The sequence below is a fragment of the Octopus bimaculoides genome, chromosome Z, assembly GCF_046866305.1.
Source record: "Octopus bimaculoides isolate indiv1 chromosome Z, ASM4686630v1, whole genome shotgun sequence".
Lineage (NCBI taxonomy): Eukaryota > Metazoa > Mollusca > Cephalopoda > Octopoda > Octopodidae > Octopus > Octopus bimaculoides.
In genome coordinates, this window is record NC_142944.1 from 50,249,462 (window position 1) to 50,263,118 (window position 13,657).

The 13,657-nt window shown below is 34.9% G+C and overlaps 1 protein-coding gene across 6 annotated transcripts in view; it reads left to right on the forward strand.

The window, feature by feature from the left end:
* Positions 1-4,078, forward strand: part of LOC106878514 (PDZ domain-containing protein 8) — a 296,017-nt gene extending 291,939 nt beyond the window's left edge. For 3 of the 6 annotated variants that reach the window (XM_089365279.1, XM_089365278.1, XM_089365280.1), the window contains one exon: positions 2,804-4,077. In XM_089365279.1, coding sequence (XP_089221405.1) covers positions 2,804-3,955 — 1,152 coding nt within the window. In that variant the 3' untranslated portion in view covers positions 3,956-4,077. Of the gene's footprint in view, positions 1-2,803 lie in introns of all 6 variants that reach the window. The other 3 variants (XM_089365281.1, XM_089365283.1, XM_089365284.1) reach the window with 3 other exon arrangements.
* The last annotated feature ends 9,579 nt before the right edge of the window (positions 4,079-13,657 follow it).

The window sequence follows — 13,657 nt, forward strand, 5'->3', positions numbered from 1 at the left end:
TTTCTCTCTCTCTCCAGTCACATTTTGGATGTTCCACTAGGTCTAATGCTGGAAGAGTGAAAGGATGTATCTCTGCTGGCAACTACACAGCCATGCAATAACTAATAATAGTGGTGATAGCTGGTACCCATGTCATACATGCAATACTCATGCATATATGCTTACAAGCACGCACATGCATGCACATATATCCTTACACACACACACATATAAATAATAAAGGTGGCTTATTTGCAATTTACAACTGCAAGGCAGATGTATATCATCATCATCATCATCGTTTAATGTCCAACCCATAGCATGGGTTGGACGATTTGACTGACGACTGGTGAACCAGATGGCTACACCAGGCTCCAATCTGATTTGGCAGAGTTTCTACAGCTGGATGCCCTTCCTAATGCCAACCACTCTGAGAGTACAGTGGGTGCTTTTACGTGCCATCGGCACAAAGGCCAGTCAGGCGGTACTGGCAACGGCCATGCTCAAAATGGTGTATTTTACATGCCACCTGCACGGGAGCCAGTCCTGTGGCACTGGCAACGATCTCGCTCGAATGTCTTTACACATGCCATCCAGCACAAGTGCCAGGAAGGCAATGCTGGGCACAGGTGCCATCACGATTTTGCTTTAGATGTCACTAAAATGAATTAGGGTATTAGTCAGCACCAGCATTGCTAGAAATAAGTCAAAGCAACTTTTAGCCATGACAAAGCACTTATCCCTACAGTATCCAGCACATAGCCAGATCGCCAGTGATTTCGCATTTCATTGATGCTTGTCGGTGGCTCTCACCCGGCTGCCTAGGGTTATGCTAGCTCATCTTGTCAGTTTATGTGAGTTACTGTAGAAATCGTACGCTGATTTCATAAATGGTGAAAGTGAAAGTTATAAATAATACAGGTGGCTTATTCACAGCATTGCTAGAAATAAGAGTCAAAACAACTCTTAGCCTCAAGCAAGCACTTAATCTTATGACTCACAAGGAAGGCAAGCTCCTTTTATACGTACGTACATATAAACATACGCTTGTGTATATGTGTGTATATGCATATATGCATGTGTATTGCAGTCATGTATGATATGACTTCAGCTTTCACCACTCTCTTTATTATCAGTTATTACATGGATATATAGTTGCAAGCAGATAGATGTCTTTTTAATCTTCCAATACTAGATCTATAAGCTATGAAGTGTTACTCAGGCACTCAACTATGAGTCCACTGCATCTTATAGCAGAAACAGCTGTAAGCTAATGAAGTTCATAAGAATAATTTATTCTTTTGTCACCTCTTTTTCTTGTATACACACACACACACACACACACACACACACACACACACATGTATAATTTTGTAAACTATGGTTTAAAATGTTCAAGCCTGGTGTACATTTTAATTTTGGATTTGGGGGGGGGGGGGAGGGGGGATTTTTTTAAGGGAAAAGTATGTTTTTGTTGTGAAATAAGTTTTCATACTTGCACAAAATATTTCATCACAGTTCTGTTTCACTTTCACAATGCTTGTTTTGTCCTTTTTTTGCATTTTTTAATATTCTTTTTGTGTTTTTTTTCTTTATAATTCATTTGTTAAAAACCATTACTGAATATTATTTTATCTTTGTTGTTGGTATTATTACCATCATCATCATCATCATCATCATTATTATTAATGCAATAAGTTAGCAGAAATTATTATTATGCTGGACAAAATATTTAGGATTTCTTCCAGTTCTACTTTCTGTATTCAAATTCTGTGGAGGTCAATTTTTTTTTCCCTTTCATTCTTTTGGGGTCAATGAAATAAGCATCAATTGAGCACTGAATTTTTATGTAATAAATAATCTTTCCCCCTAAAACTTCAGTTCTTGTGACTATGGTAGGAACAATTATTATCCTTATTTGCCTTTCATCCTTTTGGGGTTGATAAAGTACCAATGAAACACTAAGAGGCAATGTAATCCACTAGTCCCCTCCCACCAAATTTCAGGCCTTGTGCCTTATTATTATTATTATTATTATTATTATCATCATCATCATGGTGGCAAGCTGGCAGAATTGTTAGTGCACTAGATGAAATGCTAAACAGTATTTTACCCATCGCTACGTTCTGAATTCAAATTCCACCAAGGTTGACTTTGCCTTTCATCCTTTTGGGGTCTCCCAAAATTGCTGCTCTTCTGGCAAAATTTGAAGCTATTTATTAATTATTATAATTATTAAAGTAGTGAGCTGGCAGAATTGTTAAAGGAGAATTTCTTAGCGGCGAGCTGGCAGAATCATTAGCGCGCCGGGCGAAATGCTTAACGGTATTTCGTGTGCTGTTACGTTCTGAGTTCAAATTCCGCCAAGGTTGACTTTGCCTTTCATCCTTTCGGGGTTGATAAATTAAGAACCAGTTACGCACTGGGGTCGATGTAATCGACTTAATCCCTTTGTCTCTCCTTGTTTGTCCCCTCTATGTTTAGCCCCTTGTGGGCAATAAAAAAATAAGAATTTCTTTCGGCTTTACTTTCTGAGTTCAAATTCTGCTGAGGTCAACTTTGCCTTTCATTCTTTTGGGGCTCAAAATAAAATAAGTACTAGTAGAACACTGAGGTCGATGCAGCCGAGTAGCCTCCTTTCCCCAAAATTTCAGATCCTGTGCCTATTGTAGAAAGAATTATTATTATCATCATTATTATTATTATTATTATTATTATTATTATTATTATTATTATTATTATTATTATTATTATTATTGTTGTTGTTGTTGTTGTTGTTGTTATTTTCATTGTTATTAAAATTGTTGCTTTTGTTTACTTTCAGGTAAGCATTGTCCAAGAACAAATTGATCAAGCAACAGAATACAAGGGCCAGTTGACTAAGAAAGAGAAAAGCATTAATGATCCTGCCATGAAGAAAGTCTATCAGGCAGAGATCAGAATGATTGATGAGCAAAATGAGCGACTAATGATGCAGCTACTGCACTATTGTGCAGGTTTGCAGCATTGCCTTGATCAACAAGAAGAAGAACGTCAGAAGGTTGAACAAGCTCAACCCACTCTTCCTGTTTCTGCTGGTCTTCAGTCAAATTCCTCCAGTCCATTACCGATCCTTTCCATTTCGGTTGTGCCTCCTGATGTAACAGATGGAATGATGGAAGCTAATGAAGGTAGCATCAATGATGGCACAAACATTGATAATGGTAGTGATGGTGATGGCAATGGAAACGGTAATAGTGTTTTTGACAGCAGTAGACCAAGTATGAGGGCCACTAATGCAATGAGATCTAATGGTGCAGTCACTGGAGGTGACACCTCAGAGGAACTAGAACACAATATTTCCAAATACCCACAAATGTCCGTTGTGATATCACCACCAATGCTACCACCATCACCACCGTCACCAACACCATTGCACCACCAAGAAGAAGAAGAAGAAGAAGAAGACGAAGACGAAGAAGAAGAAGAGGAACAAAATGAAGTGCCAGTTCAACAACAACAATCTCCATCACCTCCCACCGCCACAGTCACTCCTTACCAAGATCATCTCCTTCCAGCAGCAACTGCTGTACTACAGCCAGTGCAACAACCATTGTTGTTGTCATCATCATCTTCATCATCAACGTCTCCCGCAACTGCTGCATGGTCATCATTGTCATCATCATCATCGTCATCGTTACCATCATCATCGTCGTCGTCGTCGTCGTCAACAACAGCCACACCTGCAGCAGCAACAACAGCAACGGCAACAACAATAGCAGCTACTGCAGCAGCAACAACAACAACTTCAACTACAGCAGCAGCAACAACTATTATACCAACAATGTCACCTGAATCACAACCACCAACAACACCAGGAGTAGCTACGACAACAACAACAACAACAACAACAGCAGAAACAACAATTAATCAGCCACAAATTGCTGACAAGCAACTAAATTTACTTAGCAAGTCTGTAGAATGCTCCGATTCTTGACAACTGAACATATCCTGATCTCCAATTACCATTGGTTACTGATTACATCATGTGACTATTTACTGTCACTGACAATGTCCAAGGCCTATTGGTCATTAAGCTAAATTTTAAAATATATCTGTATATATATATATATATATATATATATATATATATTTATATATATATATACACACCAATTATAACTGAAATCATTAACTGTTAACCCGAACAAGTATGTGCTGCTGTATAAGGCTAGTTGCACAATTGTGTACATACATAAAGCATGCATGAACACACATACATGTATGCATATCTGAAGAAGTGTGTGTTTGCTTTTGTGTGCTTGTGTGTTTGTAAGGCTGACTGAATGAACAAGTGTATCGTTGATGTGTTGGAATTTATGTGTATATATATATATATATATATATATATATATATATATGCATGTGTGTATGTGTGTGTGCATGTATAAATATTTATGTTAGTATGTCTGAGCAAGTGTATATATGCACACACACATAGATGCTCATATAAGCATGTATATGAATGCCTCTCTCTCTCTCTCTCTCTCTCTCTCTGTAAATGTATATATATACATGTATATATATATATATATATATATATGTATATAAATAATATGTAATGTGTTGTATATATATTTCAAATGATGAAAAAGTATGACTTAGATAATTTCTTTCCATTTAATGCTTAGATGCTTACAAACCGTATCATGAATCTGTTTTTCTTTCAGTGATCAGGGTGTTTTTTTTTGTTGTTTTAATATAAACATGAAAATTACAGCAAAGCTATGTGATAGTGGTGTCAGACGTGGCATGAAGAGCTCATATGTTTGACATTCACATTGCGTTTTTATTCTTCTCCTTTGTTTTATTATGACATGCACATTGCATTTTTAATCTTTTACCATTTTACGAATTCAGTGTGCACATGCTCATTGGATGCTCATACTTCTTTTTCAGTTCCTACTCAAAAACGGTTTACAAATCACAACCATATCATGAACTTGCAGTCATGAGGAATGCTTCATGCTCCAATGGTTGTGAAAAAAGCAGGTCTCTCATTTGGAACTGAGTTTCTTAATTAAAAATAATTTTCAAATTGTTATTTTATCGGTATCAGTTCTTTTTAATAAAATGTTAGCTTATGTCCAGATCTTTAGGTGTTAGAAACCTAAATATACATACATTCACTCACACGCACACACACACACAATAACCTGACAGGTTACTACCCAGAAATCCGGGTCTGTGTGTATCACATAAGGCTAGAGATGGGAACGATATATATATATATATATATATATATATATATTACACCCAATAATTACTTCTCCTACATTTCGCACTCCACAAACTTCGAATATACCCTTCAACACTCTGAAGAGATCGGCCAAACTACTGGCTGCATCGAAACGTACGTAAGTGACTAAGACATAATATACAAAATGACTCATTACATAACCTAAACCTCCACACTGACTCATTTCACAAGTTCCACATAATAAAACAACGGCTATCTAGTCCAACGAAAATGCTTTTTCTTGTATCTGTTGCTCCATTCTCCAAGTAAATACATACATATATATATATATATATATATATATATATATATATATATATATATATATATCGATGTTAGATAATCCACAAATCCAAGAGTATCCAATAATGAATGGAAACTTAAGCATGGCATAAAAACAAAGCAGATGAATGGTTTATGTAGTATTGCTACAATTGTTTCATTAGAAGTCATTATTGTGACATAAATATAATACAATTAGATTGCATAATGTTATATAACTCCCAACTCATCAGGCTACCAAATAAACAAGTGAGCATTGGCTTTTTGATTAATCAGCAGATTATCAACAATTGAAATTTCTAATCAGGTAACCAACATTTAAGAAATTTAAGGTAGGTGTGTCTCCAGCTAGCCAATCTTGAGAGGTGGATAGTGGAATAAGGTCATAAATATAGGGTTAGTTAAAAGCATTGATATCCTTACAAAGTGATTAAGCCAAGTGACCTTGACTACAAAGGCCAGTAGCAGCAGACTTTACTTGAATAGAGCAGATAATAGGTGCCAAGCATGATATCTGATCCTATCATAGCATAAAGGCAGCTACAAGTGCTGCTCCAAAAACCTTTTACTAACCTGTATTCAAATTCAGCATTAGTTTTTCATTTGATTAATTAATCTTGATAAAATGTTCTGAAAGAAAACTGCCAAATTAACAGAATTTTAGCATAATTTAATGGAGATCCTTTTAATTATAATACAGGGAGAAAATTTTGGCAAAACCACTAGTTAGCTATAGTTTCTACAAATCGTCCAAGAAGGAGATTCCATTGTGATTGGTCTGTATTTTTATCTATTTTGCAATCCTAATGGGCTCGTATGTTTTATCTAATCATGTCTTAGTTTCATTGAGCCTCAGTTCCTATATATACCTCTTTGCTTTTTCTGATACTGAGTATATTGTTTCGGTACTTTCATACTTGCAGAGGGCCATACTCATATCTACTGGCTCTTGGAGGATACTTGTCATACACTGTCCATATACTTTCCATGTATTTTGCAGCTGTAAGACTCCATTTGATTTGGTTTGTACTGAGTACATTTTGGTGGAGGGGGTGGGGCTTCATACTTCAAGCATCTAGTCATTGGTGTTCTTTAGGTAGGCATCTACACCTATGGTTACTGTCTTTAGAGACAGTTGTGCCTGCAATCAATCGACATCCTTCATCCTTTCATGAGATGCATAATCTGTCTACATTTGCCTTTGTGTGACTCATGCAATGCATTGTGAGGAACTTGTGTATTGTTGTTTCAATTTTATTGATCTTACTGAATGACCATTTTATGATATTAAAACTGTAAGTTACAACAGTTACAGCTAAGGTATTGATTGCATCAATCTTATTCCTTGCTTGCTTATGGGATTGACATATCCACGGGTAGACATCTTTTGTCACCATGATTTTTTTACCCCAATGACTTGTCTATTAGTCTGAATAGCACAGTCAGTTTGGATGCCAAAGTCACAAAGAATGGTGGTATTTTTATTTTCCACTATTTTGGTAAAGTTATGTTCCCATCAGTTCATCTCATACGGGAGTCCAGATTTATGGCATATGAGTCTGTGCATACACTGGCTAAATTTATCTTAGTAATTAATTTATTCATGTGAGGCTAGCATAGATTATCCAAAGATGCACTACAAGAACAGCAGACAGGATCAGCACCCAAGCTATTATAACAAAGTACTCTATTTCTGATTTAAGTCCAGATGCAGCCAACCATTGATGGGTCATATTTTTACCTATTGGTTTTTGAAGGGTATTTGCCAAGTGACGCTTAACTTTTCTAGGTATTTTCCAGCACTGACATTGCATTGGGATTAGCTTATAATTTTTACCTGTTTTGCAGTCACATCTGTTTCATCAAATTGTGACTCAGTTCCATTGATCCTCAATTACTTTATTTACTTATTCACCTTTTCTGTTTTTGAGTACATTTTTGGAATCTTGATACATGTAGCATGTAGCTATTTAGAAAAGAATGGAAGTTTCTAAGTCTTTTGGATTTTTGTTCCAAAAGATAGAATAGTCACCTTGATACCACCTTTATTGCTATTTAAAAAAATTTTTTTATGTAAATGGAAGATTGTTGATTGACTGTTTCTGTTAGTTGAGAAGTGAAATTTATCCTCTAAAAATCACCTCCTAAGTGCTGCACATGTAGAGGCTACTTTTGTACTCATTGCCATTTTTTAAGTTTGTATTGTCAAAGAATAAATGGTTATTTTCAAGTATTAATTTCATTATTTCTAAAATTAAGTCTTTTGAGAATCTTCTCTGAATATAATTTGGATGTTTTGTCAACCAGAAGTTCATGGCTTCATTTCTAAGTCGTGTGGGATATTGATGTATGTATCAGGTCATTAAGAATGAAATGTCTGATTTTGAACTGAAAGTTTTACTTATCTCAATAAAAAGGCAATGAAGTTAATCAAAGAATGCACCTAAATTATCAACACAATTTTGCCATTTTATCTGTAGCTTATTTATGCCAACAGTGAAGAATTCTGGAGAGCATGAGGTGATGAAATCACAAAAGGCTGTTTTTGCATCTTCTTCAGATTTGAAGTTTTTCCTGCAAAAAAGTTGTCTAATGTCTGGAAAATGTGATAGTCAGTTGGTGCAAGGTCTGGTGAATATAGTGGATGGCAGAGTACTTCCAAGTTCAGTTCCTGAAACTTGAGTAGCATTCTTTGTGCAACATGTTGTCGAGCATTGTCTTGCAAGAGAATTGGCCTGTCTCTATTGACCAATCTCAGTTATTGAATTGCAAGTTCACTCATCATTTCATCCAGTCGGTTGATGTATACATCTGCTCCAATTGACTTACCAGGTCTCATGAAGCTGTAGTGGATGACACCAGCGCTGGACCACCAAACAGGCACCATTAGCTTCTTCTGGTGAATATTCTTTTTTGGATTGGGTTTTGGCACTTTGTCTCTATCCAACCACCAAACAGAACACTTGCTATTGTTATAAAGAATCCATTTTCATCACACGTAATAATACAATGCAAAAATGGTTTGCTTTTATTCTGTGACAGCAAAGAACAGCAAGTTTCAAGATGACGTGTCATTTGATGCTCATTCAGTTCATGTGGGACCCACTTGTCCAGTTTCTTTACCTGACTGATTTGTTTCAAATGGTCCAATAAAGTTGGAATCGAGACATCAAACCTTGCTGCTTTCCAAGCTCATCATTGCCCACCTTGGTCTCAGGTCTACTACAAAGCTGATTTTCAAGAGTAAAGTCACTAGACTGGAACTTCTCAAACCATTGACATACAGTGTGCTCATTCACCACATCTTTACCAAACACTTCATAGATATTTCGAGCTGTCTGGGATGCATTAGTTCCATGAAGGAACTCATATTCATAAACAACACAAATTTTTGATCTGTCTCTGGGTTCACAAAAATTGATTTACAAAAGAAAACTCACAATATAATCAAATACCATGAATTGCATTTCAAAAAAGGGATGATGTAACTCTTCAGTGTTGTAAAACAAAGAAGTGTCAGGATAAAACATTAGAGTTAATGACTGTCAAACTTGGTGCAAAAGAAAATTCGGCCATTTCATTCTTAATGACCTGATACTCGTTATGTCAAAGCTGAGTATTGTTTCCCGGTGTATTCTTTCTGATATGTAATTTAGAAAGTCCATATCATTTCAAATGAAACTCTGCACCATTTTTCATAATGGTTTCAGTATTATATTTAATAGGCATTGTGTGTTTGATGTTAGGCTTGGAAATGATTGGAATTTCAAGTTTCAGTTTTGGAATTTCAACCTATGTTCTATGTTTGCCTTGAATTTGTTTTGATTTATGAACTTTAGGTAATCCATAAAAATTATTGGTCTTTGAAGTTTGTTAAATAATTGATTTTATTCTGTTAGGCTCTTTGTTTTCATCATCAAGTTGTTACAAAACCATGCCTCTATAATGGTTTTTATTCATAATTATAGTTGCTCCACTCCTGTCAGCTTTTAGATAATTATTGATGAGTCTTTTTATAAAATACTGAATACCTGTAATTAGTCTTTAGATATGTATATATTAGATTCACATTTCCTCTCTCTACTGTCAGATTGTGCTGATCACCATAGGTAGGTTATGTATTCTTTCAAGTATTTATCTCTAAGGATGGTTTGAATCCTATTTTTGCTTTTGACTAGTGATTCATCCATATATTCAGCATCTTGGAAGAATTCACTTAATCATAATTTTTGGCAAAATTCTTTTTTCTTTTGCAAGCTTGGTTTTGTTAGACTGAGTGGATGTGAGTGTTAGACCATTCTCTGAGATTTTAATTTCTTGTTGAGATGATATTTTGTTGGATAAAGTTATTATTTTGGGTTTACTTGTATGTTTTTTAATATTTCTTTAGTGATGGTGTAATTTTTTTTCCTTTTTTTGGTGAAAGATCTCTTGATTCTTATTTGTGTTAGGGGTGTTTTTTGTTGGAATTTTGCATTCTGTATGTTAATACTCCAGGTTGGTTATCTCTGAGCAAGTAAACCCTTGTTTGTTGGTTAAGAGATTGGTTCCTTATTCTTTTGTTGTTCCTTGTAGTTTTGCTGGGTCTTTGATTTGGCCTCTAATGATTTCTGTTACCTTTGTGTCTTGTCCTACTTCTTATTACACCTGTGCATAGTCAAACTTTTGAGTTTCTTTGAGGACTGAAGGACTTTTGTTTGTTGTGTGAAAATCCTCCATTTCTTAATACCAATAAATACAAAAGAACAGTTCAAAAATTGACTTTAAGAAAGAATTGAGTCTCAAATCAGAAACACCACTCTTCCTTTTTTTTGAAACCCACCTGAATACTGGAAGTTAAACTATCATGATATCATTTAACCTCTAATCATTAAACTGGGAAAAATGACCAGGAACATCATTCTTCTTCGTTTTTCAAATATATACTATTTACCAAGGATATTTTTATTTCTACCATATATATATATATATATACATATATATATATGTTTTGTGTACATTTACATATATATATTACATCATATGTAAACAAACATCAGTTTGTTTTTGAAGCGTTGAAATGTACTGTAGAACAAGCAGAAAGATTTTTTTTTAAACATATTTTTTTAACGTTTTTTAACTGAACAATACATATAAAGGATAATATCCGTTTTAAGAGCAGAAAAGTTTGCTGGCAAATTTTTCTGTTCTTAGAAAGGATTTTATCCTTTATATGTACTGTTCAGTATTTATGTGTTGAAAAAAAAAATCTTTCTACTTATATATATATATATATGTATATATATATATATATATATATATATATGTATATATATATATATATATATATATATATATATATATATATATATATATATATATATATGCACTTTTATCTTTTTCCTTTGTTTTTATGTCTGTTTATTTATGCTTCTTTGCTTGCATTGGTTGGAGGTATATGTTATTGAAAAATTGTTTTGCTGCTAGATGCTCTTTCTATACCTAACCCTACCTTCACTGTTTCACAAAAAAGGGGGTATCTTATTCCACAATGTCCTCAAAATGCAAAACCAGTAGATGCCCAGTTGACAGGAGAAATGACAGTGATATCTCTGTCTATAGCTGAGCAATTTGGGGGGAAATGTAAATGTAAACAAACACACAGGCATGCACATGCACACATACACACACACATACACACACATACACACACACACACACACACACACACACACACACACACACACACAATCCATTGTTTTGCTACACATATTTTCTTATCTCCAGGAATATAGTCATCCAGGGAAACAATAATCACATTGAGCTGTGACTTCTTTGCTGAGACAAGACTTTTGTGAATTTGTGGCAGTTTACTGGAATTTCCAGAAGGATATTACTATTTCCACTTCTATTAGATCTCTGCTTGAAACATGTTGGTCTCTGTACTAAACATTCAATAATACCCGAGGCATACTGACCTACGTCCAGCCTGTGTACAGATGACATATCACATGGCGTCTGAGATAGCGTGTAAAGGACATATCCTGTTCAACCTCTAGATGGCAGCAGTATAGTCATCATTGGCATGATTTCAGATTTCTTGATGGAAGACACCAAGTCTTTGATCATCTTAGTCAGAGACTCAGTAATAAAATCAGGCTCCGTACTTTGTGACATTACCAAACACCTTAAAAGTTGGCTCTCATCCCTCAGCAGGAAGTGAACATGGGCCTTCAGCATCCTAAATCTGTCTAGTGGTTCTAGGGTTGCGCAGTGGTATTTTTTACTGAATGTCTTCAAGGAATGCAGTCAAGAAGGTAATCCAAGTGCAAGAGAATGGAACATTCTTCTATAACAAGTTCTAGTTGTTGTAGGATCTTCTAGCAGGCAGTTTGTTTGCTCACAGTATTCTCATTCTGTAACTTCATGGTGATTGGTAAAAATTTAACTTGTCCCAAGTTGTGTTCCTCCTATCAGTGAAGTTCAGTCATATTTTGTAAGAGTGGTGGGGATGAAAGACTGTTGTTTTTTTTTCTTTTTGGGTGTGTGTGTGTGTGTGTGTGTTCATAATACACCAGTGGTTTCTTTACTTCTACAAAGATGTTTCTTCTTTCTATTGAGAGTCAGATTAGATTAAATTTGTTTATGCTACATTAGATTTCTCCAATAAAAATAATATTTCAAGAATATTTTTATGGATTGTTTCATAGGATTATTTTTGTCCTATTTTATCTTTTTTATTATACATGTTCCACTTGTGGCCTACTATTCTACTCAGTAGGACAATGCTTGGGGAGTTTCATGAGCAGCAGTACCTGCTCAATGTTTGGTATGCCAAAGTTCAAGAGGGTCACAAGAAGATCATCCATTTTGTATTCCACATGCCTCTATTGCAGCTTCCTTCATTTTTGTGTTATTTCCTTGCCTCCTCACTTTTGTTAAATTCAAATCGGTTCTGCCAGTGATGTAGCAGTGACTGGAAGAATGTTGAAACTGGTTGAGAAACAGAGCTACTTTTTGCAAAGATTGTTTCTGTTAGTGGAAGAACCTCAGAGCTTTTGTACTATTTTCTACACCTCAAAGTAACGCAGTAGTGTGCTTTCTCGTTGGTCTGAAGATTGCCCTTCCTCGTTATGTATGGTTTTCTGCTGTGAATTTAAAACTTCTTTTCATTGCCTTGCTTATCTTTTTCCGATCTGTACGGTTGCTAGCATTTCAAGTAATTACTTTCCTTTGTATTTTCCAACATTCACACACACATACACACACACATTTTAACTGTTTGGATTGTGTCTGTAAGTTGTTTGTAGTTTTGTGCTGGCAAGTAGTCTTTTGCATTTGTTATTTTGTATGATTCAAGTGCCTTTTTCATTTTTGGGTCTTGGCTCAATAATGGTATGTTCTGTTAGATAATGCTGTGTTTCATCACTTATGAAACTTGGTATATATTTTAAGAGAGGTTTTAACAGAAAGTCAATGAAGTTGCTAAGTCTGTGTGTTACACAGATTGGGCCTACTACGATTGGTCTTACTTTGAGATCCTTCAGATATTGTATATTAATGCAGACTGAGTGTGTTTCTTTAGAAATATTGTAGTTTTATTTCTATGGATTTTGTGAAGTCCATAGAGGTTACTGATTTTAGTTAGAAAATTTGTTAGGTAATTTGTTTTTTATTAGTTATGCCTTTTCCATGTTAGTTTATGAGAGTATTAAGTTTAAACAATGTATTTGTTTGTTGGTAGTTGTTTACTATATTATAGTGGGTTGTGTCTTGAAGCAGAGTTAATATGTCAATTTTTTAATTGTTCAATATTCATAATAATAATTACAGCACTTTCCTTATCAGCTTTTTTTTTTTATAACTGTTACATTTGTTTTTCAGAATATATATATAATTTTCCATTCTGTTCAACTAGTGGTGGACTTTGGTTTAGGAAATGGAATTTCATTGTATTGGAAGGTAGATATAAACTCACAAAATTTGTTTAGTCTTTGTTTATCCCTTTCTTGGGTGAGAGTTACTTTTGTTTTGCATGATGGACTGATTGTTGTTTTTTTATTGACTAGTTCTTCTCTTAATTTTAAATTTCTACAGATGTTTGAAATGTTATGTCATACTTCACTCTGGTGCTGGGGA